Here is a 24,881-nt window from a genome sequence, read left to right as displayed (position 1 = left end):
CCCCCCCCCCCCCTAAATTTTTTCCTTGAGGACGTATGAAAACAATTAAAAGTTGTAAATTAATTCTATTTTGGTTATTTCTAATTATTATTATTATCTATAATTATTAATTTATTGTTTTATTATAATAATTTATTATAGAATAAAAGTGACCAGAAATCTCGTTGAAAGTGACCAAAAATAAAATGATGACATACAGTTTTTACTGTATTTTTTTCAAGCAGATAAAACATGTTCCAGGAACTTTAATTACAGATATATATAGAGAGAGAACATACAATATATTTTTTAGTTTGTGCATGTGTATTAAAAATGTGACTACAATTTTTGGTGAGCGCAGTAATATTATGATATCTTCGTTCAAAAACTTAATTTTACAGTAAATTTAAATAATCACTCAATTACTGTAATTATTCACTAAAAGTTTTAAAAATCATATAAAAGGTATATGTTTTGTTCATTAGCTGTTGGAAAGTAATATCAAATGTAAGTTTTTAATCATTTGAAGGTAGAATTCAATCGAACTTACTGTAGCAAAAGTCTTCAAGTCTAGTTTCATGATATGGAATCCGTGATAGAAAACAGGTTTCTGTGCCATGGCGATCATGAGGATCAAGTGTTTTTGCTGACCATTTGGTAGTTCAGTCCAGTTAATATCCTCATAAAGGCAGCTTATCATTTTCTCATAACTGTATGAGGCCAATTTTCCAAAGTAGCAGAACAAAAACAAAGTTGAAATGCAAGACATAACTCCATTTACATAAAGGATGGTATCCATATCAAAGTTTTTAAGGAGCTAAAGCGCGAACAAAATTGAAATCATTTAATAACATTTTTCTTGAAAAAAGCATAATTTATCTACCCTTTCGAACCGAAAAATGCATATAGCCAATGTCAACAAGCTGTATATGACTTCATTCATAATGATGAGACTGTAGAATGCAGATGAATGTGAAAACCAACTGAAAAAATATTTGTAATCCATTTATTACGAACGATTTAACATGAATATTGAATACAGACTAAAACAGCGACATTATTATATTCATTGCCATTGGAAATTTGCCAATATCCATACAACCATACATGGGTACGGATAGGTATAAGATAACCCCCCTCTTAAATCGACCGAGCTACCCCCGGCAGCCGAGAAAAAACTTACACTTTTTCCGTGCCCATGTATGCATACAACGCTATCTTCGTCAATGACAGAATTTCTAAAGATCGTATAAAATAAAAGTCAAATAATTACTTACTTTCTCGTCGTAACTTGAAACTCAATAATTTGTCGTAATACGTCCTTGTTGTTGTGCTTTTCATTGGGTCGATTCAATTTGCGCACTAAATGTTGAAACATTTGATATAATGCTTGATGTTGCAAACATATGGAAATGAATATCAAAACAATGATCCCATTCATGATCATGTAGGTTCCAATAAATGCAACAGCTACACATAATTCTCCATAGTATCCAACCGGTGTTGTTTGATTCCATGGCAAACTTAGAGCAAAGAATAAGAGAGAGAGACTGTTATTTAAATGAGCAAAAGAGTGGACATTCAAAATGCATAAAAAGAGTTTTTTGTTCTTTTTTAATGTTCACTTTTTTACTCTTGTGTGATTGTAATTTAAGAAATATGGTAACGTGAAGATGAAACAATATCTAAAATGTGGTAAATACAAGAATTTCACTCACACAAACTTAAGTGGAACGGATAAGTGTTCATTTTTAAATTCGCCATATGAATATAGGCAGAGAAGAACTGATAGCATCCCTACCGTAGGGAACGAAGCAGTAACTACTGGGGTAACCCATTTAAAATAAATCTCGCACAACAATTCACACTTATTGTTTGCTCTTGCCAAGAACCGAAACGAATTTTCATCTTTGTCTGGATTGAAATAATTTTTCTTTAGATCTATACTTGAATTAAGGTAAATAACGAATAATTCGCTGAACATATCTTACTTGCATCATAGATTTCTTCTTCCAACTGTTTGAAGATGGCCGAAATGCTATGTCGTTTAAAAAATGCTACTACAAAAATATAGAGCATACTCAATGAATCCATTCCAACGCAAAATGCATGTGAGCTTTTATCGAAATCAATCAGTACATTATTTGCAGCAAAAGTCATTGATGCCGCAGATGTGAAAATGAGTAAGAAAATAAAAACGATAGTAAAAGCAATATAGGTTCTTTTCTTCCAAACATTTGATGGATCCTCTGCGGGAGATAGACAAAGCCATTTTAGTGCTTTCTGCACTTTTGTCAATGGTTTCATTTTGAAAATCAATTAACTTCCCGGTTAAAAATGTATAAAGACCAAATATTTCAATATTTTTTTAAAAAAGTTGAATGCAATCAATAACAAAGGAAAAGATAATTATATGAAGGAATTTCCCAGAATGATATCAACTATAACTTTCACCACATGAAACTAATAACCGTTTTCACGTATTAAAGTTTGTTTATTTGCAAAAAATGAATAAGTCACATTCACTTCGTATTCTAACGATTCGATGTTAACGATAGCTTGTCTTAAGTACAACTAACTGATTAAGGTAAGCAAATTGTATCAGTCAAGTTTTGTCGATCCATAAATTGGACATCATTATTAATATATATGTCACATGGATTTTCTGTGTAAATGATGGCCTTAGGCATACTCTGTATTTTGTCATCAAACACGATCCACGTAGATGGTACATATGGCAAATTTCACATTGATTGAATTTGAAACGAGCTTTGAACAATAAACGCAGTTGCAAAGTTTTCAATGATAATTGTCCTAGTGATCTGAAAAATAAAGCAATGTAGTACCATTGTAAATTTTATTTTTAAACTAACGTCAATAAAATTGCAATTACGAGTGGGGAAAATGCGCATTTCAGATTTTTAACCAATACCTCGTTCCATCAATATCCTGCCCTTTAATTTAATTTTCAACTAAAAGTTTGGGCAGCCACATCCAGCTCAGCAAATACTCAGTACATCCATATCTTGAATAGATATGCTTTACATGTTGTTGTCTTCAAAAGAGTATATCCACGTAGCACTGCATAAACGGTCAACGTGTGATGCATTTGAAATAAATCACCTTGATTGCATTTTGAAGGAGCTTTAGAAGGACATACCGTCGGAAAGTTTTACCATTTAATGACAAAGTAGTGCATTAAAATGCAACTGTGCATACGAAACTGGAAAATGAAACGATATAGCTGCTATTCAAAATCTTTATTTATAAATTGAATCAATATTGAATCGCTTGAAATCTGAAGTTTTGAATACGTGGCGATAAAATAAATTTTCCTGTTCGCATTTGGTATGTTTGTTGTGACATTGCTATTTGCTATTACTAAAGATTGTATGATCCACTGGTGCATGTGGCACATTTCTCATTGATTAAATTTGGAATTAAGTCGCTGAAGGTTTGGTACTTATTAGTTATTAACAATTCTATATATGATCCGTAAAATCATACGATATCTAGAATGATATGGTGTCGTTCTAACTTTTAAATTTAAACAAAAATCGATAGAATTTCAATTACCAATCGAAACAAACACATACGTTTGAATTCTTGAGTTTTGGATACATAGCGAAAAAATGAATTTTCCCATTTTCATTGGAAAATATTGCATTGATTATTCGTTATTGAAAGATATTGCCACCTATTTCCAGACGAATGATAAATGAAATGATCAATACCAGTAATATTTTTGAACATCTTCTTATACATTTTGATCATTTCTTATTAAATATTAAGAACTTTATTCTACTCTTATTTTCACAAAATGAAATCAAGTCTCCTTCAAATTTATACGATAAATGACTTGTTGTTTAAATGGAATAAGCCTTTATTTACACAAACCTGTGCCATTTATAAATAGAAACAAGTATTTGTGCGAATGGTGCTATGAAATCGTTGTCCGTTTCCTTAAAAAAATTCTTGGCAACACTGTCGTTACCTTTAACCGATAATAATAGCACAAACCGACATGATTTATATGATCGATAAGTAATGCATCATATATTACAACAATATTGTATAGTATAGTTAGATCACGAACTCAAAATAGTTAAATTGAAGTTCAATTTAAAACATGTGCTCGAACTCGGTCACGTTTCAAAATATTTAAATGAAATAGATTAGTAATAGACTGATTAGTTTATATGTTAATTTTCCGAAATCTTCAATACAACTTCAACTTTTTAACTGCTTATAAATTGAAATATGGTTTACGTTTTGAAAATGCGCCAAGAAATGTGAAGCAAACGGAAACTTCTAAATTTAAATGTTGCAGTCTAAATTTGTAACGAAATAGCATGTATGCAATTTATCAGTTGAATATTCAGTGACAGTGATGTGATCTGAACAAATATCATTAAGTTCGGACTACGAGTCGAAGTAACACGCAAATTAATCAATCATATTTTCTGTCTTTTTTTTCAATTATGCTTTCACTTACGGCTTCACTAAAAAATAAATGTAAGTTCAATAATTTTACTCATATTCATGGTCAATGAATAAAAAAGATACGTGCTTTTTCAGATATTCCAATCCAATATCAAATTATTGAACGAAAAGAAGCGAAAGTTTTTGAACTGCATGGAGAAAAGGTAATTGATTAAATATTCTTTTAAAGAAATATCGATCAATTCAACAATTTTTGCAGATATATGATTACTTTTATTGGCTTAAAGACGACTCTAAACGAAAGGACCGAATTTTAAAAATCGAAGAATACACACTGGAAAAATACATAAATCAGAATAAACCTAATAATAATTGGCAAAAAATCCGAAAACTATTCAACAAGTCATTGGACTATGAACTCTGTTATGATGTTCAATATGTCAATTGGTTTATTTTTTATAAATATTTGGATTTTTCAAAATCAATCTATCAACCGTGAGTGGAAATTGTCATCATTTATATTTGAATATTTTTATTTTAATGCTGGTTAATATCCATTTTTAGCATTTTCAAAAGAGTGAAATCAATAAATGATAAGCATCCGCACATTGTTTTTGATTCAAATAACATTGAAAATGGATCAGTGGTTGAGCATGAATATTCACCCGATGGAAAATACTGTGCCTTTGGCATAGACGAAGGCAAACCGCATTCATGTAATATCACAGTTGTTGATGTAGAATCGGGAAAACCTTATGGCAAGCGTTTACATCTCAGAAAATTAAAAAAGGTCGCTTGGAGTGGTGATAGCCGAGGATTTTTTGTTTTTGTAAATATTCTACATTCATATTTATCATATTTTAACGATTTTATTGGTTAAATAATTTTGTTCCAACAGTATGATCCAGACGAAAGCAATTGTCCATGTCTTTATTATCATTTTATAGATGAGCACATACACGATATATTTATTGCAAAGATCCCCAGAGGAGAGTTTCATAAAGTATCTTTTGAAGTCAGTAATGATAAAAAATATTTGATTTTATGCAACAATCAAGCGGTGTTTATAGCGAATATTGAATCTTTATGTGAAACCATCGAACTTAAGCCAATCTTCAAACTTTCACCAGATGTATTTTATGTAAGCGAAATATTTTGGAGCGTTGCAACCACCAGATCGGCATTAAACTGTTCATATATTTTAGGAATACGTTGGAAATGAAGGAGAATATTTTACATTTCTTACAAATGATAAAGCACCGAAACATCATATTATTGAAATCGAAATCGGAAGCAAAAATCCTGACAAACATTTTGAAGTAATTGTTGCTGTAAGTGAATTTTTTCATATTTATTTAATTCGATGTATTGAATCAATGTAATTTTAGGAGAATTTGGATAATCATGGTGTCCTAACGTCTGCTTTCAAGTATTCGGCTTATTTGTTTTTAGTCTACATCGAAAACGTGCAGGTATAAATAGCAATTGAAATAATCTTCTCAAATTAATCAAACAAATTCTTTCAATTTTTGCACCCTAAGAATACGATGTATTTATTTTACTTAAGCAAAAACATGCGTCGCATAGAGTATAAAATACAATTGGAGAATGAACAATTTCTATCAATGAAAATCGATAAAGTTGGATTTTTCTTTGAGACCCAATCATTTAAAGTGCAGAGAACAGTTTACCGAATTGATTTTAATCAACTTCAATACCGTCCGCCAGATGCAAAAACCTATTCAATTGTAAAACCGATTATTTGGAAACAACCCGCGTCAAATTTAGGTGAAATACAACTCAAAATACGACAAGATTCATTTATAAGTTTCGATGGAATCAGCGTGCCAATGACAATAATTGAAAAAAATACGAATGATTTAAAAAAGCCATGTTTGGTATTTGCTTACGGTGAGTAAAAAACAAGTCAACATTTAATAGATAATATTTGTGATTGAATTTAGGTGGATTTGGTTGTGCCATGCTTCCATTTTTCAAGCTATTCTTGCTTCTTTTCGAGGAGATATTCAATGGCATTATTGGTATGTACTTGATATAATAACTTCAATGATTTCTTCTTTACTTTACAAAGTCGTTTTTTTCTTCATTATCTAGTCGTGTTTCATATTCGTGGAGGTGGTGATCTCGGTAAGGAGTGAAAAATAAAAATACAAAAATCGAACACATAACATTTGAAATTGAATTGGACTCATGAATTTAGGTGATGACTGGCTACTCAAACCATGGGAGGCGGAAAAAAGTTTTGACGATTTAATTGCAGGGGTTGAACATTTGAAAGGACGAAAGTACGCTAATATCATTGATGCAAATAAAATAGCGTATTATGGTGTGTCGCATGGTGGTTTGACCGGCGCCGTTGTTATGAATAGAAAACGAAATCTTTTCAGATCTGTTATTATTCAAAATGCCAATTTGGATTTAATTAATGATCTACCTTGTAAAGGATGTATTTGGGCAAAACAGTATGGTAACTTGACACAATTGCAGTATTACAATATTATAAAACGTTACGCACCTTTATTGTATCTAAAAAAAACAACAAACACTGAAGAACTTTATCCAGTGACATTGGTCGTAGCAAGCAAAAATGATGAAACCGTTGCTATGGAAAATAGCTTGAAATATGTGGCTCTAAGACGCGAAATGGATGGAAACAACGTATTTCAGACTGATAAACCAACTTTATTGAAAACAATTCATAGTGGCGGTCATCATTATGAAACGGCCGAAAAATCGGAATTCATTGATACTGTATTTGTTGAATTGAAATTCATAGCGGAATCGATGGAGTTGCAATTTGATAGAAAATATTATTGTGATGATTCGTAATAAATTCCAATTGTTCGAAGTTCGTATACTGATTCAATAGTTTTTTTTTTATTGACTTTTTTTACCGTTTTTGACTTGGGAAGTGTTTTTGCGGTTTGATATTAATATTAAAAATACATATTTGATCGAAGAATATTTAAGGAATTTTCAATTCATGACTTCTTTTGGCGTAAATATTATTTTTCTCGCAGATAATTATGACTCCCGCATTTGGATTATAAACGAATTATTTTCTTTATACATAACTCCAATAAAGAAAATTAGAGATTAAAACAATGAACACAATCGATATCTGCTGCTCCGAAGTCGACAAGGCTGGTAGCTGGATATTCGATCGGGTATAGTGATTCATTGTGAATGGTATTGTACAAAATGTTGTGATAAATACAGTCTGTGATCAGACGGTGAATAAATAAATAAATAAATAAATAAATAAAGTAAATACAAAAACAAAATTCATTTCGTTTTTCATTTTCTGCGTTTAAGTACACGTTTTTTTTAGTCGTAACTTTGTTCTATTCGGCAATTGGAATCATGAGCTCAATAACAATTTTATCCGCTGTATTCATAATTTTGGTGGGTGATAATAACTTGAATAATATTTTGTTTGGAAATATTTATCGAAATTGGTACTTTTCATACTTTTCTCTGAACAGGCTGTAAAGAATACGCCTGTTTTGGCTGGCGTTGATTTTGTGCAGGGAGAGGAAATCAGTCGCCCGTTGAATTGTCATCACGGATATATTCTCAAGGCAGGCGAATTTTTCTCAGTTGACGGAGGTGTGGGTTGCATATTTGGTTTACCATGCAAGCAATATAAGAATGGATACATTATGAACTGTGGTGCTGCGAGTAAATCTGGTTGGAATGTAGTGAGAGAGATGGCGCAAAAGGGAATAACAATTCCGTCGTATAAAGAAAAAAAACTTAGCCTTACGGAAATCAAGAACTTGATGAATGAAATGAAAAATAAGATAGAAAACTAGCGGGAATATTGTAAATGAAATGGAAATTCATGCATCAAACTAAACTTATTCTCAATTGCATTTTTTATAGTGAAAATAATTAATAAAATTTAATTTTTTCTCATCATAGTCGTCTCTGATAATTTTCCTTGTACCATCGTCCGTGTTCTTTTTTTCGTTTCCATTTTGGTTAAACTTTTATCATTTTTGTGGGATCTAATTTTAATAATTTACTCAAATAAATATCTTTTCGTTTTACTTTTGCAAAAATGTCAATTATTGATCCATCGGCATTGTTGCAACGTGAATCCATTATATATGGAAATATATGAATCTTTCGTTAATTGGGGAATGAAAATGATGTAATGCGATCAATTCTAAAAAATTATTCAATATTCGGAGAAAAGCTAAATTTATACGAAAATATAATTATAAACTCAGATTACATGTCCAGAGGCTATTTAATTATTATGGGAGGAATATCAGATACATATATGCTTGATTCTATGACAGTGTCCATGGGCCATGATCATAATTATGAATTGAAAAATAAAAACCAAAACTGAATACCTGTGAGAAACATTTGAATCTCTTTGCTAATCATCTTCATTTAAATAATAAGATGTATGTCTTCACAATATTGTTAGTTTGAAAACACGTAAAAGCAATTTGTGCGACTTGGTCTCTCTTTGGAAATTACAAGTAACAAATAAAAAACAACAAATAAATATAACAAATGAAAAAACACAGTTTTTTTTTTTCAATATGAAAATATTTGAAAGTAAAACCTTACATTGGAGAGAAAACATAACACGCATTTTTGAATTAGTGTGTAATAACGCGGCTTAACGTAAAAATGTGTTTACTTAGAGCTCTCTTACGTATGTGAAAAAATAAAAAAGTAAAAGAAAATTGAGAGTATAAATTGCGATATCATTGCAAAGTGAATTCATTCTGTTAATTATCTTTGAAAAGAAGGAAAGAAAAAAGCCCGTTAAATGGTGTCGTTTATTCGTTATACTTTGCTTATTGCCATATTTTTTGTGGCAATTATGACTCGGTAATTATTTGCTACAAATTTTATTTTGTAATTATTAGTAAATTAAAATGGATATTTCTAGGTCAGCATCTGCTGAGGACAAAGAAAATAAATACAATGTTTGGGCTGCTCGGGCTGCTATGCCATATCCAATTCCAACTCACACTGGGCCATCGGGTATGACTTTCAATGGTCCGCTTTCAGATGCTTCGAAAGAGGGTGAATCGATTATTGAAAAGATTGAGAAGAAGAAGGCTCGTGAAGCAAAAGCAACACCGGCAAGAAAATTCCGCTAAAAGCGAAATAAAAAGTGACTATTTGATATCATTCAAGTTTAACATTAAAATTAACCATTACACTAGAATGTTTCATTTTACTTATTAATGTAGATATTCCAATTAATATTAAAAATCATTAAAAATCTTGTTATATTGGAAATAAAGAATACAAAAGAAAAAGAATTATGAAACTTCTTATTTTACTACTGAACTTACCTACTTATATTTTCTAGGATGAACGCTCGAATTGTTTCATTGGCACGTTGTATATCATTATTTTATTCCGTAAACATTCACAAACTAATGGAAATACGATTTGTGAGAAAAAAATGGATAAAATTTAAGTTCGAACCATTTCTGTGCAAGTTTAACTTTCCTTCGAATGAGTGACCTACTGAGCAAACAACAAACATACATTTTTATAGCGGCGGTGGGAGGTACCCTCTTCTTTGCTAAAATACAATTAATTACTAAATTCAATGTCTTGAATATATTCACTTTTTATTCCTACTGTTTGAACGAACGGAGAGCGTAACGTTACAAATGAAAAGAAAAAAGTTTAAATATGGCTCTGTTTTATGCATTATTTCTGCGTTGTGAAAATGTTTAGATAAAAATTCTATCCAAATTTGATGACGAATAATTAAGAAAATGGAATCAAAAATCAACAATTCTATACATTTTTTGAGTAAAAGATCACATTATCGTCGTTTTCCTAATTTGTTCTTTATTTATTTTTTTGAAAGAACACTATGCTCTCCTTTTAATAATAAAGCGAAAAATTAAAATGAATTTAACTATTTATTAGAATAAACAATCAATTTTTTGCATTGTGAATAGTTAATAACTAGCATCCATAAATTCAATAAAAACTTATGACTAATTATCAATTGGCGGCCATTTGAGTGCAACATCAGATGCTGATTCGATTAAGAAATTTCGATACTCTTGAAGAAGATCTGTAAAATTAAAAAATAAACATAATTAATTTCACAAAATCCATTCTTGACTTCATAGTAAAAGATATGCATATAAAAAATACATACAAAATTGATCTTTGCTCCAAATGTCCAAAATTTTCTGTTTGTTAACCACTTTATGTCTGATCAGTGTATTCACAAATCCTAATATGTGCGGCGTATTTTGTGCCCATGATTTGACGATATTTTTCGGAGATGACCGTAACAATTTTACGTTTGCTTTCAGCTGTGGGAACATCTCCCCATTCAAAAAGAACATTGCGAAATATCTGAAAAAGACAATGTCAACGAATGTTAGTTATAATAATGAAAGTAGATATTTTGAAAGAACGGAACCCCCATTAGATTATACATACTTGTATACCAGTTCATTGGTGGGCATTTCGATTTCGGCAACAGGAATTTCCCACCCAGAATTTCCAAATGTCGATTCACAGTGACAGTAAATTTTGCCATTATTCGGATTATATCGTGGCGCTGGAGTCTCCTTGATTGATTTTATGTTGCATAGTGAATTTGCATAAATCAGCAGCCAATCAGATTCAATGGCTGTTACGCCTCGCATGAACATTTTGGTGGTGTCACCATTTTGAATTTCGTAGATTTCTTGATAAACTACCCATTCGGGTCGTGTGTTACGTAAAACCGACGACGAATGCAAAAAGACAGGATCTTCCATATCATGTCGTTTGTATGCATACTTAAATTTTCGTCGATCATCTTTATCCGCTATCTCTTCCTGCGGAATTAGTCGAGCCACTTGATCGGCCATGCCGGATAACAAAATCTGACGAAGTAATTTTGCTTGGATATCGGTTGGTGGTTTTAACTTTGGATCCACATTCAACTCCACATCGGGCATATTCAAATTAATTTCATTTGTCAATTGAATACGTAATTTTCTAATTTCGGTTACAGCTTTTGTTCGCAGCCCATTATCACGGCAAAATTCGTCTAATTTGCCCAATGAATGTGCATATTCGGCAGCACCGACGGCACGAAGCAGCACGCACGGATCACCAAGCAACAATGAATTCCCTTCACCTGCCCATTGCTTTCGTTTCGCTGTCCATTTGGATTTTTTTTGCACTTGTTCATCATCTTCAGTCGTTACTTCGATTAACACTTCTTGAACGGAAAGTGCGGCCACTAAGCAAGCGGTGTATGGCAATAGATTGTGTTGATGACTTAGAGCCAACATCTTGCCAAAGCGTGGTGCAACAGGAAAAACTGAAATCGCTTTGCCCAATGATGTGATGCGAGTAAGCGTTTCATCAGTTTTAGTATTTGGAACAGCCTCCAATGCACCCAACAGTATTAATTTCTCTTCTGCAACTTTCAATTGAAGCAAATCGGGCGGTGAAGGAAATGGGAAATTAACGACTTTATCGATTCCCATACATTTCATTTGAAGCATGAGATCTTCAACCGGCTTCTTTTGAATATCAGGAACGGCAAATTCAACAAAATCATCGTTATATTTGGCACTTGAGTACAATCGATAGCAGTGACCGGCTGCTGTTCGACCAGCACGACCGGCACGTTGATTAGCTGCCGCTTTACTCGTAAATGTCACAACAAATGCACTGACTCCCGTTACTTTGTCGTACAAACGAGTCTTTTGTCGCCCACAGTCCACAACGTACTTGATATTCGGAATGGTAAGCGATGTTTCGGCCACATTCGTAGTCACCACACACAATCGAGTTCCATCTGGTGGCGGGTCAAATACCATTTGCTGTTTATGCGATGGTAGCAACGAATACAGCGGTAAGACCCAAAGAGGTTGAGATGCTTTTAATGCTGTCATATGTTCTAGATTCGTATCGCTACCCAATTCAGAGTCACTCTCATCACCAGCCACACTATCCACATCGAATAAATCTGCTTCAGTGTCATCTGATGGCAATTTATATTCATCCAAATTCACTTTCGGAATGGCCATTTGAGAGGCCAATTTCTTTTTTGATTTTTTTACTTCTTTTATCGCTCTTCGAATATTAAATTCATCCTCGGAATCTTCATGATCAGAATTGTCTTGATTAATGGGTTTTTTATCGCCATTTTTCGATGCATCTTTCGTGTTCGTTGAAGGTTTATACGGATAGGCTTTGCGCAATTTTCGAACCAAATTATTCACTTCTTGTTGACCGGTTAAAAACACTAAAATTCCACCTTCTGGCAATTTTGTGTGAATTTTAACCGTTTTATTATATGCTTCCTTCACATAGTCATCCGTAGTGTATTTATTAAAGTGAATTGTCACGGGAAATTGTCGTGTTTCCACACTCAAAACAGGCGGTGGAATTTTGAATAGTTGGCGATTTTTTGTAAAGTCCTCAACTCGCAGCGTGGCCGACATAACGATTAGCTTCAATGGATTTCCTCTTTTTTGTCGTAATGGAACGATCCGTGATAGCAAACCCACTAAAATATCAGTGTAAACACTGCGTTCATGCGCTTCGTCTAAAATAATCACCGAATATTTATTCAGTGTGAAATCAGACTCAATTTCCTTCAACAAAACACCATCCGTCATGAATTTAATTTTGGTATTCTCAGTGGTGTTACCTGGTTGAACACATAGAAGAGAATGGAAATTACAAAACTAAAAGAACGTCATATTCTAGTCGCGTTACCTTCGAAACGAATCAAATACGACACAATATCCGACGACAAATTCATCTCGTGTGCAATTCGCTTAGACATGGAAATGGCTGCCACCCGTCGAGGTTCCGTTATACCGATCATTTTCTTCTCGGCGTAACCAGCTTCGTACAAGAATTGGGGCACTTGCGTCGTTTTTCCACTACCTGTTTCTCCGGCCAATATTACGATATTATTTTCGTTAATCGCCTCCATAATAATTTGTTCTTCGCCAAGAATTGGCAGTTTCAATCGAGCCGCTTGAACTTCAGATGTACGTTCCACATGAATATATACAGCCGGTCTTCGTTCAACTGCACTTGATTGATTTTTTGATAATGCTTTGCCATCCTTCTGGTCGACATCTTCATTTTTCATTTCTTCTTCAGGTGCATTCACAACATTTTCTTCGATTTTTTCATTAGTTTGGTCTACTTCTACATCTACATCTTCGTCACTTGCCTCTTGATTCTCATCATCAGTTGCATCCTGTTCACTTTCATCCTCACTTGAGCTAACTTGATCAGTGCCAATCATATTCAAATCATGTTGGGCCGACTTTTCGTCATCTTCGTCGTCGTCTTTATTATATCTAATCAGTTCGATAAGAAAAGGTAAGTAACAATTCGACAAAAATGCCTATTTGAATACAAACCCATGCAAAAGAGCTAATCTCTCCTTGCGTTTTTTTCCAGCCAGACTGCTCCATCGTTTTTGCTCACTTTCGTTATTCTCGTCGATTTCAGCTAAATTCGGTGCATCGATCAACTCGCCAAATTGCTTGAATTTTTTTACACCTTTCGTTTGAACGTTGACAATCGAAGTTAATTTCTTCAGATCATTCGCCGGCAATTGAACTGATGCCAATTTTTCCAAAAGCTCGGATCTCTAAATAAACGAAAATAATAAAAATTACATTTTTCATTTTTTTAAATAAAAAATAGACAATCTTACGCCTTCTTTCTTCTTCTTTTTCTCGACGATTTTCTCCAAATTTTTCCGTTGTTTTTTTGACAGAATGCGAGTCACTTGTTTCTGTTCGGTTTTTTTAATTTTCGTTTCACGTTTTTTCGATGGCAAAACTAATGCATTTGATTGATCGAATCCGTATTCATCGTCAGCGGCAGCCAAATCGAGTTTTATCTATGGCGGTACAAATGTTATAAATCATGATAACCAGTGCAGAAAAAGTGCTGAATGAATTTCGTTACCTTTTTCGTTTCAGTGTTGTCAACAATAACATCAGTCACTTGACGACCTTTTATATTATGTCTTCGCTTCCCCATTTTAAGTTTCAAACTTGAATTTCATCGAATAATAATAAAATAGTTGAAATTATAATAAGCACTACAAGTATTCTGTACGAAAATTGTAAACAAATGTGTCTATTTCTCTGCACGTGTGCTGAGCAGAGGCGAACTGTCAAAGGTGTCAGTAAACATGTGTTGGTATGTATGTGAAATGTCAAACTTGTACATTCTCTCATTTTTATTCTCTCTCACAACTCTCATTGATTGGCATTGCCAACCTAACATATGTGAAAATTTATTCTCCTTTGTGCAGTGTGATATTCAATACGGTTCTTAGTCACAATTTTAAAAATTAAATAAAAATCTTACAAAATGGTGCGTAAAATTGCATAAAAATTTGTGCAAAGTGAAATTTATTGCAAATATTATGTTAAAATGTCGAATTGAATGAGCCGTGATTAAATTTCTGTGGAAAAATATTGAAAAAATGACGCCGGGTGTGATTCTTTTAGTTTTTATAGTAGCACGTGAATGGTTTAGTGTGTTTCACACTTCTCGATCATTCCAACAACTCTTTGGAACAACTAAATGTTGATGAAAAAACCGAATGGCGTTTCAAAATAAAGAAGGCATTTGACTCATCGTTTCAATTTAATTGTTTGAAAAATAAAAATGTAAAATTAAAAGAGATTTTTTTCGCAAGAAAAGTGTGGTTATAAACGATTCATTGTCAAATATATGCAACAAACCCACGGCCAGTTAGATTCATGACTCATTCAATAGCGATAGTATTGGTTTTTTGGTGCTGGAAACTTCATTTCTTGATTAGTTTCACATGTCCATTATTGATTTGGAACTGTTTTTTTTTACTTTTCTTTCATTCGATTAGGAAGTTGCATTGAACCCAATTCGTATATTGAAAAATGAGGCATACGAAGAGAAAGCGGAAATTGCGCGTTTGTCATCGTTTGTCGGTGCAATTGCAATTGGTGATTTGGTGAAGAGTACACTTGGCCCAAAGGGAATGGATAAAATCTTGTATTCATCGGGTCGTAATGCTGGTCAAGTTGAAATTACCAATGATGGTGCCACAATTTTGAAATCAATTGGTGTCGATAATCCGGCCGCAAAAATTCTGGTTGATATGTCACGCGTACAAGACGATGAAGTTGGCGATGGAACCACATCAGTTACAGTGCTTGCCGCTGAATTGTTGCGTGAAGCTGAAAAGTTGATCGAAAAGAAATTGCATCCACAAACAATCATCGCTGGTTATCGTCAAGCCGTCGATGTGGCCCGTGATGCATTGACCAAATTCGCCCAAGACAATTCCAAAAATGAGGCTGCATTCAAAGCAGATTTGTTGAACATTGCTCGTACCACATTGAGCTCAAAGATTTTGTGTCAACACAAAGAGTAAGTTCAAAAATTGAAAATAGCTTCGCGAGGCGAGTATTTTCTAACCAAATATATTTCTTTTCTTCAGTTTTTTCGCAAATTTAGCTGTTGATGCTGTTCTTCGTCTAAAAGGATCCGGTGAATTGAACGCAATCCAAATAATCAAGAAAAGTGGCGGTGTCTTAGAAGATTCATTCCTTGATGAAGGATTTTTGTTGGACAAACGGCCAGGAGTGCATCAACCAAAGCGCATTGAAAATGCCAAAATTTTGATTGCAAACACACCAATGGACACAGATAAAATCAAAGTGTTCGGTTCAACAATTAAAGTTGATTCAATGGCAAAGATTGCCGATTTGGAAATGGCCGAAAAAGAGAAGATGAAAGACAAAGTGAACAAAATTTTGAATCACAAATGTAATGTGTTTATTAATCGTCAGTTGATCTACAATTATCCGGAACAATTGTTTGCCGATGCCGGTGTAATGGCAATCGAACACGCTGACTTCGATGGAATTGAACGTTTGGCATTGGTTACCGGCGGTGAAATCGTCTCCACTTTCGATAGCCCAGAAACAATCAAATTGGGACATTGTGATGTCATCGAACAAGTTATGATCGGAGAAGATACATTGTTGCGTTTCAGTGGTGTACCATTGGGTGAAGCATGTACCGTTGTCATTCGCGGTGCTACACAACAAATTATCGATGAAGCTGAACGATCATTACACGATGCACTTTGCGTATTGGCCGCCACTGTTAAGGAATCACGCATCATCTATGGCGGTGGTTGCTCAGAAACTTTGATGGCAACAGCTGTTTCGAAGAAAGCTACAGAAACTGCCGGAAAAGAATCACTCGCCATGGAATCATTTGCACGTATGTATATCAAAATCTATTTCAAGTCAAATTATTTGTAATATATTTTCTGTTGTTGTGATTCTAAATTATTTATATGGAACTTCGTTGTATTGCAGGTGCTTTGTTGCAGTTGCCAACGATAATTGTCGACAACGCTGGTTTCGATTCGGCTGCTTTGGTTGCTGAATTGCGTGCGGCCCATGTGCAAGGCAAACAATCATATGGTTTGAATATGGATGAAGGCAAAATCGCCTGCATGAAACAATTGGGTATTACTGAATCGTTTGTTGTTAAGCGTCAAGTATTAGTTTCGGCCGCCGAGGCAGCTGAAATGATTCTTCGAGTCGATAACATCATTCGGGCAGCTCCACGTAGACGAACTGAGGACCGTGGAATGTGCTAAACATCGATCAAATTAATCTTCTAGCGCTTATCACACTGATATAAACACACACACACTCATTCTTAATTTCACATGTCTTTAAATTTACCTTTTCTCTAAAATGATGCATTTTCTGAACACAATTTGAAATTTATATATAAACAAAAATAAGTGAGAAACATCAATGCTATTTTTGGAACATGGAACGCTTTAATTAATACACAAAAGAAAAACACGATTATAAACAATATTATTAATCGAATAAATAACATTTTCAACAAAATATGAAAACAGGCAGTTCTAAGTCTTTTGCATTATTGCAGGTGTTGTATGATTGGATTAAATTGTGTTGTGACTTCACTAAGGCAATTTTAAGGCATCTTGTGTCTATTTGAAATTCTTCTGGGCGGAGAAATGTTGTAAATATTTTATAACAAAATAATTATTCATTGCTTATGTCGGTTCGGGCGGACTTTAATAGTTCGTTTAACCTGTTGTTAAAAATAGATGAAGAAAACGAAAATTAATTTTAACATTATGGAATTCGGATTTGTAAGACTTTCCAGTGTACCTTTGATAATCCTCATCGTCGTTACTGAAATCACTGCTATTCCTATACTTGATCTTTTGAACTTCTCTTACAATGTGAGCCCATCTCTCTTTGTACAGCATCTTCGATTTTCTCATTTTCTCAAGCTCATCGCTCAGTAGATTCTACATTGAAATTTGTAAACAGAAAAGTAATTGAGAATTATACTTCTTTATTTATTTAATGTCAATGCATGTGTTCATCACATTTTGTGAATGCTGCTCAATTTCACACTACTTACCACATATTCCTTCAGTTCACTGATTTGTTCTTGGGCACTGTCATCGGTGTTGTTTCCAATTTTCATTTCATTTTCCAACATTTTTAATCTCGCCTTTAATTTTTTATTCTCATTTTTCAATTGATCCCGTTCAATTTCAATCTCTTTGAGTATTCGTTCATCATTTTTTTGTTTGATAAAATTCTCCTTTTCCATCTGCAATATCTTTCCATTCAATGAATCAATCTTCTTGGCATAACATCGTTCCAAGTCACTTTTTGTCTTCAGCAACGTATGTTCATACTCGATATCACTCCGATTTCTCTCTTTAAACATATTGTGCGCTTCTTCCAACGTCTGTGTCAATCGATCGCAGTGTTCCATTTTCTTATGTAGCTTAAGCTCTTGTTCGCGTCGTTTCCTTTGCCACTCATTTGATAATTGTGTGAGATGTGCAATTTCGTGACGCTTCAATTCGGCCAAAAATTCTTTTCGTTGTACCTGTTTCCATTCTTCTAATTCTTCAATCATTTTGTAAGCCAAATCTTCGTCGGGGAATACATTTGCGTACTGTTGATGCTTTTGTTGTTGTCTCGCCTTCAGTGTGGCGTCTGTATTGAAATTTAAACCCAGCTCCTCGGTTTGCACCGATATGTGTGCCATTGCCATTTGTTCATTTTGTTCATTCTCGAGTAAAACGATGCCTTTTGTCTTCTCTTGCGTTAAAATATTGTGATTATCAAGTTCAGCGGATGCATGAACACCACGCGGGCCCTTTAAGGTAAGAATGCACGGCATCGATTTAATCAAGTCAAAGAGTTGATCGGGATGTGTTGTGAAGCATAATCGCAAGTGCATTTCTTCAAAAGATATTTGATCCACCACAATGTCACTAATCTCAAGATTTCGTAGTACCAACGATGAATCGGCTGCTGGATGCTGCAAACTGAAATTTTATCTTTAATATGGGCTTTCGAAGTCATAAATTCCGATTAGTTACCTCAATTGCCAGATCCCCGGAAATGGTCGCTTATTGAACGAACAATCCAAAAGAGATAGAGTATAAGCAAATGTTTTTGGAATAATCGTCGATGACATAGTCGTCGCTGGATTATCCGTGTGTTTTTCATTTGGATTCTCCAAATTGATCATCTCCTTTTCATTCATTTGGTCAAATGGGGATGCATTTGAAGCAGGCGAAGAAACGGAAGCAATTTTGTTAAACCCCGGAGATTGTAACGTTGTATACGGTAGCAATAGGCTTGTTGGACTTGTTGGCTTATTACTGTTGTATGACATGTGTTTCAAACTAAAATTGTAGTGGATTTCCGATTCTTTCTCTTCAGTCTCGCTAATTGGAAAAATAATTGTGGAATAACTATCAAATTGATATGTAAAATCTTTTGCACTGAATATTTCTTGGAATTTCTCAATGGAAGCCGGCAACGTTGATAAACTATCGCCAAAATTTAACTGTGTATAACCTAGAGTGATGGCGGGAAAAAACGAAACGAATTTGGTAAATTTGCATAAATTACATGTCAAGCAACCATTGAAAATGGAGTGGTTTTGTTCTATTGTCAGTTTAAAAGTACCTTTGATATCATCTGTATTGTGCAGAGTTAAAACAATTGGAAGCGAAAAAATATTGCGAAAATAAACAATCAAGTCACCGAGTGATGACTTAAATTTAACTGATATTTTTTGATCGATATGGAATTGTTCATTTTCCGAATTTTTGCTCAGCCCCACTTTGTGTTGATCGAACAGCGTATAAATCAAGTCAACTTTTTCATCCAAATGATCACAATGATCAATGTAACGAAAATTAATATCGACCACAAATTCATGCTGCTCGCTGTTTTCAATTCCGACGATAACAATTTCATTTTCGCCCAACTTTGAAACATGCAAATTAGCATTCGATTTCAAAATACCAACTTCAGGTTCCACATGCTCTGCGGTGCTTCGAGAAGACTCATTTTGCACCAACTAGAAATAAAATATATGTTGATCATTTGTCGTAAAAGCCAAATGTTGTATAAAAATTACAATTTTTTCATGATCATTGAGTATGTCTTCTTTATCACCGATTGTAACCGACAGCAGGAGTTCTGGCTTGTGCGTTAAATTATCTTGAGTCACACCGTGCAGTTTGTACCAATGTGGTTTCATCATGCCCATTTTGCGGGAATTCCAAAATGGGATAGTGCGAAGAGGGATCAATACAAAACCGATCGGTTCACGTCGACTCTCACTCACTTGAAAAAAGCATTCCAATTTAATTGGTTGATTCTCCTCCTTCATTCTATTGATAGATTTACACCGAATACAGAATTTTAAAACGCATTAAAATAGAATTACATTTTTGGCGCAAATAATTTGAGCATAGAAGGACATTAAACAATAAATAATTTTGACAAAGCAAATGTTTGCGTACCGTTTAATGGCATCTTTATTTGTAGACCAAATGAGATTATTTTTAAACGATGCGGTTAGATCTCCAGCGAACGTTTTTTCTGTTTCAAGGATGTTCCCGCTTAAATTTGCTTTGATAATAATTGCATATTTGCGTGTATCAAATCCCGTCCCTGAAGAAAAAAACAATATCACATTTTATGCACAATCAAAATCTCACATAATATCGCTATTACCTTCAATCACACTCAAACTTATGGCTAAATTATCGCCATCATTTTCACCCATTCTGTTTTATTCATAAAGATAAAATTTCGAAAATAGATTCCAAAACAGAATTTAATTGTCTGTTTCGTTTGTTTTCTTTTCATGCGTTGACAGTTGAGCATAGTGCATTATGTTTTCGGATTGCCCGATGCAAATTTCGTTTATTGATGCAGATATCTACATGAGAAATATACTGTTGAAATTGATGCATTTATAATAAAAAAATATGTTTGTTTTATTTTATAAAATCTTTTATAAAAAAAAATATCAATAACATTTATGGTCATCAGTATTGAGATATAAAAACAATTTTAATTCGAATCCCGTGCAAGGATCGAATTGTAATATCATATGAAACAAACATAAATGTAATTGAACTCTCTTGGAGTGGGTTTGTGAGAAATAAGCGCGTTAGTAATCATCCTAATGAACTTTGAGATGCTTCGTAAGATATTTGTTTTCATAGAAGATCTTTCCACAAATCGGACAGGGAAACGTTTTATCGATGATGCCATGAACTGCTCTTTGATGTCTCTTTAGATCCGTCTTGTAGGCATATACTCGAACACAATTTTCAATATTACATTTATACGGTTTCTCGCCGGTGTGAATCTGCATTAAATAGGAAACGATATATCAAACTATAAAATATAGAGACTTTCGAAAATTCATTAAAAGACTTACCCTCTGGTGGGCCGCCAAATGACTTGTCCTGCCGAAAAATTTACCGCAAGTTTCACATTTATACGGACGGACTCCCTACACAAGTAGAATCGTTTAGATCGCATGAAGTCAATGAAATCGAAATGAAATGAAATAATTTACCGTATGTGAGTTCATGTGCTCTTTCATGTTAAATGGCAAATGAAAGCCTTTGCCACAGTAAGTACAAATGAATCGATGGTAGTCAGTATGTGTTTCCATGTGCTGTTTTAAATTTCCGCTAATTTTAAACTCTCGATCACATATTGAACAGATATATCGCTCTTTGATTCCGTGCTTTTTGTTCATGTGAATCTTCAAGGTGCGCTCTGTTCCGAACTTTAATGGACACATGGTACATGGAACGTTTTTTGGTAGTTTTTTTCTTGATTTCTTCATTTCCTTGAGAAATTCATCTTCACTCTCACTCTGTTCGGTTTTCGAATCGGCATCATTATCATCGCATTTTAAAGAATTTCGGACTTTGTTTTTTCTGGATCTTGTCCTTTTTTTGGTAGATTTTCGTTTTCGTTTTCGCACCGATCTCTTTTTTGTCTCCTCTACTTTATGAACTAATTCACTAGATTCGTCATTAGAATTTTCTGCATAGATTGAGCGCTTTTTTGTATTCTCGGAACTTTCGATTTCCGAATCTTGTTTTTCGATTATAGCTCTCTTCCGCAACGATCTCCTTCTCTTCTCTTTTGTTTCATCGGCCACTTCACTAGGCACTTCGGTAGAAGGCTCTACCACGATTTTGTGTTCTATTGGTTCCTTAAATGACTCAATAGTCAAATTATTCTCAGCCAAAGCTTCCTTCACCTTATCGCTTTCGATACTGAATTTATCATCAATGTTATCGTGTAAGTTATCTTCATTATCCATCACATAATCGTCGTCGAATACATCCTCTTGCGACGAATCAATTTGTTCACAATGTGTTGGACGATGTAGTTCCAATTCTAAGCCTCCAATTACAATCACCAGCTTCTTACAACTCTTACAATTTGTACGAAGTAAATGTGTCTCCAAGCATTCATTTCGCTCCTTTCTCGTTAGAAATACACGCTTGCAAATGATACAATTGAAGTTTTGACATTCTTCCACTGTGAAAAAAAAGTGTGAAATTTCCTCAATAACAATTAGAATTGGTAGTCAAATTAGATTTCATTATTTTCAGATTACCTTCAACATTTATGAACTGACTGTCAAGCACCAAAAATTCATCCATTTTTTTTTTCAACTGATCTTTTTCGTACCAATTTTGTTTACTCACTTAAAAATTCATATGTTTTATGTTTCTGGTCATTCGTTTAGTGCTTGTCATTTGGTCTGTCATTCGATTACCTACTTACATCAGTCACATGGTGGAGCCAGATGCATTCATTCAAAAATAATTCAATTTCAGAATTCAAAGTTTCAACGGTTTTCTCTACTGCAGCAATGGAAAAGAAAATGACAACCGAAAAGAAAACAAGAAAATACTTCACAATCAGAAATGTTTTCAAATTTTAAAATTTTATTTATTGTAATACTTTGCCATATTTTCAAACATTTAGAAAATGTTTTCATTTAAATTGGCTTCGATAATGATTGCAATGTGTGGCCAAATGTCTGATATCATATTTTAATCACATCATTGAAGATGTTTCGATTATTAACTTGTTATCGCTGTTACCATCAATCACCGCCATCATTTTTGCCCATTCTGATGTTCTCATAAAGATAATTTTTTTAAATAAATTCCAAAACAGAAATTAATTGTCTCGTTTTGGTTTTTTTTCAAGTTTTGACAGTTGAGCATAGTGCATTACATTTTCAAGTTGCCCGATGCCAAGTTGATTTTTTTTTATGCAGATATGATTATGACTTTGCTAAAAAAAGATATTTAAGAATGAATGCTAAAACAAAGTTTTTCTTTTATTATTTTTCAAAAATCACTTTACTAATACTTTATTCGTAGGCTGTTAACACATAAAACAACAAATAATACTCTTATTATTGAAACTCAACTCAGGACACATAAGGATAAAAAATGCATCCATAAAAAAGTGCTGTAAAAAAGCTGATCGTGTTAATTATTCTCATTATGAACATTAAGATGCTTCGTAAGAAATTTGTTCTCATAAAAAATCTTTCCGCAAATCGTACACGGAAACGTTTTATTTATAATTCCGTGAACAGCTCTTTTATGTCTCTTCAAGTCCGTTTGGTACGCATAGGCTCGATCACAGGTATCAACATCACATTTATATGGTTTTTCGCCGGTGTGCACCTATATGTGTCGATGCATAAAATTAAATATGAAAAAAAAATATTGAAAACAGACAACCTACCCTCATGTGAGCCTGTCGAAGACTGTTTCTGCCAAATGTTTTACCACAAACATCGCAGGTGTACGGTCTATCTCCCTGTACATTAAAAATGATTTTAATTATGTCCTTGAAATCAAATAATAAATGAAATATGAATACCAACCGTATGTGTGTTCATGTGTTCCTTTAGGTTAAAGGGTAAATGAAAGCCTTTTCCACAAAAATTGCAGATGAATCTTTTGTAATCCGAATGTGTTTCTATGTGTTGTTTCAAATTGCCGCTGATTTTAAACTCTCGATCGCATATTGGACAGATATATCTTTCTTTGATGCCATGCTCTCGATGCATATGAATCTTTAATGTACGTTCGGTGCCAAACATTGCATCACATTGTTCCACCGTGCATGGTATGGTTTTTGGTAGTTTAGCATATTGTTTACGTCGTTTTCTCATTGCCACATCCATTTCTTTGATCAGTTCATCTTCACTCTCCGCCTGATCACTTATCACATCTGACCCAGAATGGTTTCCATCATTATTTTTTCTAGATTTTGTGCATTTTCTAGCAGATTTTCGTTTTACTTTTCGCGCCGATATCTTTTTCGTCGCATCTACTTCATTAACTAACTCACTAGATTCATCATTAGAATTTTCTGCATTGGTTGTGTGTTGTTTTGTGTTCTGGAAACATTCGATTTCCGAATCTTGTTCGATTATGGCTTCAATCGCCTCATCGCTCTTAAAATCGTACTCGTCTTCCGATTTGACGTCCATTAAATACTCGCCGTCTAACACATCTTCTTGCAACGATTCATTTTTTGTACAGTGTGTCGGATGATGTAATTCAAATTCTAAGCCACCAATCACAATAACTGCGCGGCTACAATTTTTGCAATTACAATGAATGAAATGTGTCTCCAAATGTTCGTTTCGTTCCGTTTTCGTTAGAAATTCATCTTTGCAAATGATACAATGAAAATTTGGATTTTCTTCCACTGTGAAAAAAAGTCAGAAATTTTCGTATGACAATCAAAATTAACCACTTCATCAAATTCGATCCGTTTTTACAGTTACCTTCAACTTTAATCAATTGACTGTCCATTTTTACTTTCTTCAACAAATTTGTTTTCGGTACCTACGTTATAAAAAAAAAACTTCGAATGCACTTTACGTTATCGTTTGACAGTGTCTGTCAAATATTTCGGTAGCAAATGTCATTCGATTTGGTTTAGTGTTGGTGTTACACACGTCCATGAGCGGTGGAGCCAGATGCGTTTAGTTCAACATTTTGAAATTGA

The 24,881-nt window shown here is 33.8% G+C and overlaps 7 protein-coding genes and 1 long non-coding RNA gene across 8 annotated transcripts; 3 read left to right on the top strand and 5 right to left on the bottom strand.

The window, feature by feature from the left end:
- Positions 1-410: 410 nt before the first annotated feature.
- LOC116350914 (odorant receptor 82a-like) lies at positions 411-2,010 on the bottom strand. Its single transcript, XM_031782911.1, has 6 exons — positions 1,971-2,010; positions 1,698-1,893; positions 1,257-1,502; positions 863-962; positions 530-796; positions 411-464 (listed from the first exon to the last, which is right to left on the bottom strand). The coding sequence occupies exons 2-6, from the start codon at positions 1,772-1,774 to the stop codon at positions 411-413; spliced, it is 744 nt and encodes a 247-aa protein (XP_031638771.1). The 5' UTR covers positions 1,775-1,893; positions 1,971-2,010.
- Positions 2,011-4,412: 2,402 nt separating this feature from the next.
- Positions 4,413-7,272, top strand: LOC116350913 (prolyl endopeptidase-like). Its single transcript, XM_031782910.1, has 12 exons — positions 4,413-4,494; positions 4,558-4,625; positions 4,682-4,917; positions 4,987-5,251; positions 5,321-5,563; positions 5,628-5,753; positions 5,811-5,894; positions 5,964-6,333; positions 6,387-6,464; positions 6,538-6,570; positions 6,644-6,910; positions 6,995-7,272. Exons 1-12 carry the CDS (start codon positions 4,461-4,463, stop codon positions 7,270-7,272), a joined length of 2,082 nt encoding a protein of 693 aa, XP_031638770.1. The 5' UTR covers positions 4,413-4,460.
- A 454-nt stretch (positions 7,273-7,726) lies between these two features.
- LOC116350860 lies at positions 7,727-8,366 on the top strand. The gene is made up of 2 exons (XR_004202056.1): positions 7,727-7,848; positions 7,929-8,366. It is a non-coding gene; the product is annotated as an uncharacterized LOC116350860 (long non-coding RNA).
- Positions 8,367-10,336: 1,970 nt separating this feature from the next.
- LOC116350866 (probable ATP-dependent RNA helicase kurz) lies at positions 10,337-14,579 on the bottom strand. Its single transcript, XM_031782837.1, has 7 exons — positions 14,392-14,579; positions 14,135-14,323; positions 13,836-14,068; positions 13,174-13,772; positions 10,891-13,105; positions 10,601-10,803; positions 10,337-10,513 (listed from the first exon to the last, which is right to left on the bottom strand). The coding sequence occupies exons 1-7, from the start codon at positions 14,464-14,466 to the stop codon at positions 10,434-10,436; spliced, it is 3,594 nt and encodes a 1,197-aa protein (XP_031638697.1). The 5' UTR covers positions 14,467-14,579; the 3' UTR covers positions 10,337-10,433.
- A 111-nt stretch (positions 14,580-14,690) lies between these two features.
- On the top strand, positions 14,691-17,368 carry LOC116350838 (T-complex protein 1 subunit beta). Its single transcript, XM_031782808.1, has 4 exons — positions 14,691-14,805; positions 15,320-15,846; positions 15,917-16,707; positions 16,806-17,368. The coding sequence occupies exons 1-4, from the start codon at positions 14,803-14,805 to the stop codon at positions 17,090-17,092; spliced, it is 1,608 nt and encodes a 535-aa protein (XP_031638668.1). The 5' UTR covers positions 14,691-14,802; the 3' UTR covers positions 17,093-17,368.
- A 106-nt stretch (positions 17,369-17,474) lies between these two features.
- Positions 17,475-20,718, bottom strand: LOC116350834 (centrosomal protein of 120 kDa-like). Its single transcript, XM_031782803.1, has 8 exons — positions 20,535-20,718; positions 20,321-20,471; positions 19,933-20,188; positions 19,476-19,872; positions 18,881-19,364; positions 17,902-18,826; positions 17,643-17,785; positions 17,475-17,562 (listed from the first exon to the last, which is right to left on the bottom strand). The coding sequence occupies exons 1-8, from the start codon at positions 20,584-20,586 to the stop codon at positions 17,514-17,516; spliced, it is 2,457 nt and encodes an 818-aa protein (XP_031638663.1). The 5' UTR covers positions 20,587-20,718; the 3' UTR covers positions 17,475-17,513.
- Positions 20,719-20,794: 76 nt separating this feature from the next.
- LOC116350840 (zinc finger protein 652-like) lies at positions 20,795-22,598 on the bottom strand. Its single transcript, XM_031782809.1, has 4 exons — positions 22,453-22,598; positions 21,391-22,373; positions 21,250-21,324; positions 20,795-21,177 (listed from the first exon to the last, which is right to left on the bottom strand). The coding sequence occupies exons 1-4, from the start codon at positions 22,496-22,498 to the stop codon at positions 20,989-20,991; spliced, it is 1,293 nt and encodes a 430-aa protein (XP_031638669.1). The 5' UTR covers positions 22,499-22,598; the 3' UTR covers positions 20,795-20,988.
- A 633-nt stretch (positions 22,599-23,231) lies between these two features.
- LOC116350841 (zinc finger protein 391-like) lies at positions 23,232-24,771 on the bottom strand. Its single transcript, XM_031782810.1, has 4 exons — positions 24,658-24,771; positions 23,746-24,578; positions 23,604-23,678; positions 23,232-23,542 (listed from the first exon to the last, which is right to left on the bottom strand). Exons 1-4 carry the CDS (start codon positions 24,683-24,685, stop codon positions 23,342-23,344), a joined length of 1,137 nt encoding a protein of 378 aa, XP_031638670.1. The 5' UTR covers positions 24,686-24,771; the 3' UTR covers positions 23,232-23,341.
- Between the last annotated feature and the right edge of the window lie 110 nt (positions 24,772-24,881).

This window comes from Contarinia nasturtii, unplaced genomic scaffold (assembly GCF_009176525.2).
Source record: "Contarinia nasturtii isolate CC-2019 unplaced genomic scaffold, AAFC_CNas_1.1 Cnas_scaffold_4311, whole genome shotgun sequence".
NCBI classification, from domain to species: Eukaryota; Metazoa; Arthropoda; class Insecta; order Diptera; family Cecidomyiidae; genus Contarinia; species Contarinia nasturtii.
Note: the sequence above shows the minus strand (reverse complement) of the source record. Positions and strands in the feature narration are given on the sequence as shown.

Bases quoted from the DNA above. Each gene is read 5' to 3' on its own strand.
- LOC116350834 (XM_031782803.1), bottom strand. From the start codon at position 20,586: ATGGGTGAAAATGATGGCGATAATTTAGCCATAAGTTTGAGTGTGATT. The intron at 17,786-17,901 runs GTAAGTAGTGTG...ATTTCAATGTAG, and splicing joins GTGAACTGAAGGAATATGTG to AATCTACTGAGCGATGAGCT. The intron at 17,563-17,642 runs GTACACTGGAAA...TTTTAACAACAG, and splicing joins GACGATGAGGATTATCAAAG to GTTAAACGAACTATTAAAGT.
- LOC116350914 (XM_031782911.1), bottom strand. From the start codon at position 1,774: ATGCTATCAGTTCTTCTCTGCCTATATTCATATGGCGAATTTAAAAAT. The intron at 1,503-1,697 runs GTGAGTGAAATT...CTTTGCTCTAAG, and splicing joins TCCGTTCCACTTAAGTTTGT to TTTGCCATGGAATCAAACAA. The intron at 797-862 runs GTAGATAAATTA...TTCGCGCTTTAG, and splicing joins GCATTTTTCGGTTCGAAAGG to CTCCTTAAAAACTTTGATAT.
- LOC116350840 (XM_031782809.1), bottom strand. From the start codon at position 22,498: ATGGATGAATTTTTGGTGCTTGACAGTCAGTTCATAAATGTTGAAG. The intron at 21,325-21,390 runs GTAAATTATTTC...CTACTTGTGTAG, and splicing joins AGCACATGAACTCACATACG to GGAGTCCGTCCGTATAAATG. The intron at 21,178-21,249 runs GTAAGTCTTTTA...TATTTAATGCAG, and splicing joins ATTTGGCGGCCCACCAGAGG to ATTCACACCGGCGAGAAACC.
- LOC116350838 (XM_031782808.1), top strand. The intron at 15,847-15,916 runs GTAAGTTCAAAA...TCTTTTCTTCAG, and splicing joins ATTTTGTGTCAACACAAAGA to TTTTTTCGCAAATTTAGCTG. The intron at 16,708-16,805 runs GTATGTATATCA...GTTGTATTGCAG, and splicing joins CGCCATGGAATCATTTGCAC to GTGCTTTGTTGCAGTTGCCA.
- LOC116350841 (XM_031782810.1), bottom strand. From the start codon at position 24,685: ATGGACAGTCAATTGATTAAAGTTGAAG. The intron at 24,579-24,657 runs GTAACTGTAAAA...TTTTTTTCACAG, and splicing joins TCAATTGATTAAAGTTGAAG to TGGAAGAAAATCCAAATTTT. The intron at 23,679-23,745 runs GTTGGTATTCAT...TTTAATGTACAG, and splicing joins AACACATGAACACACATACG to GGAGATAGACCGTACACCTG.
- LOC116350913 (XM_031782910.1), top strand. From the start codon at position 4,461: ATGCTTTCACTTACGGCTTCACTAAAAAATAAAT. The intron at 4,918-4,986 runs GTGAGTGGAAAT...ATCCATTTTTAG, and splicing joins TCAAAATCAATCTATCAACC to CATTTTCAAAAGAGTGAAAT. The intron at 6,571-6,643 runs GTAAGGAGTGAA...TCATGAATTTAG, and splicing joins TCGTGGAGGTGGTGATCTCG to GTGATGACTGGCTACTCAAA.
- LOC116350866 (XM_031782837.1), bottom strand. From the start codon at position 14,466: ATGGGGAAGCGAAGACATAATATAAAAGGTCGTCAAGTGACTGATGTT. The intron at 14,324-14,391 runs GTAACGAAATTC...GTACCGCCATAG, and splicing joins ACAACACTGAAACGAAAAAG to ATAAAACTCGATTTGGCTGC. The intron at 10,514-10,600 runs GTATGTATTTTT...TTAATTTTACAG, and splicing joins TTGGAGCAAAGATCAATTTT to ATCTTCTTCAAGAGTATCGA.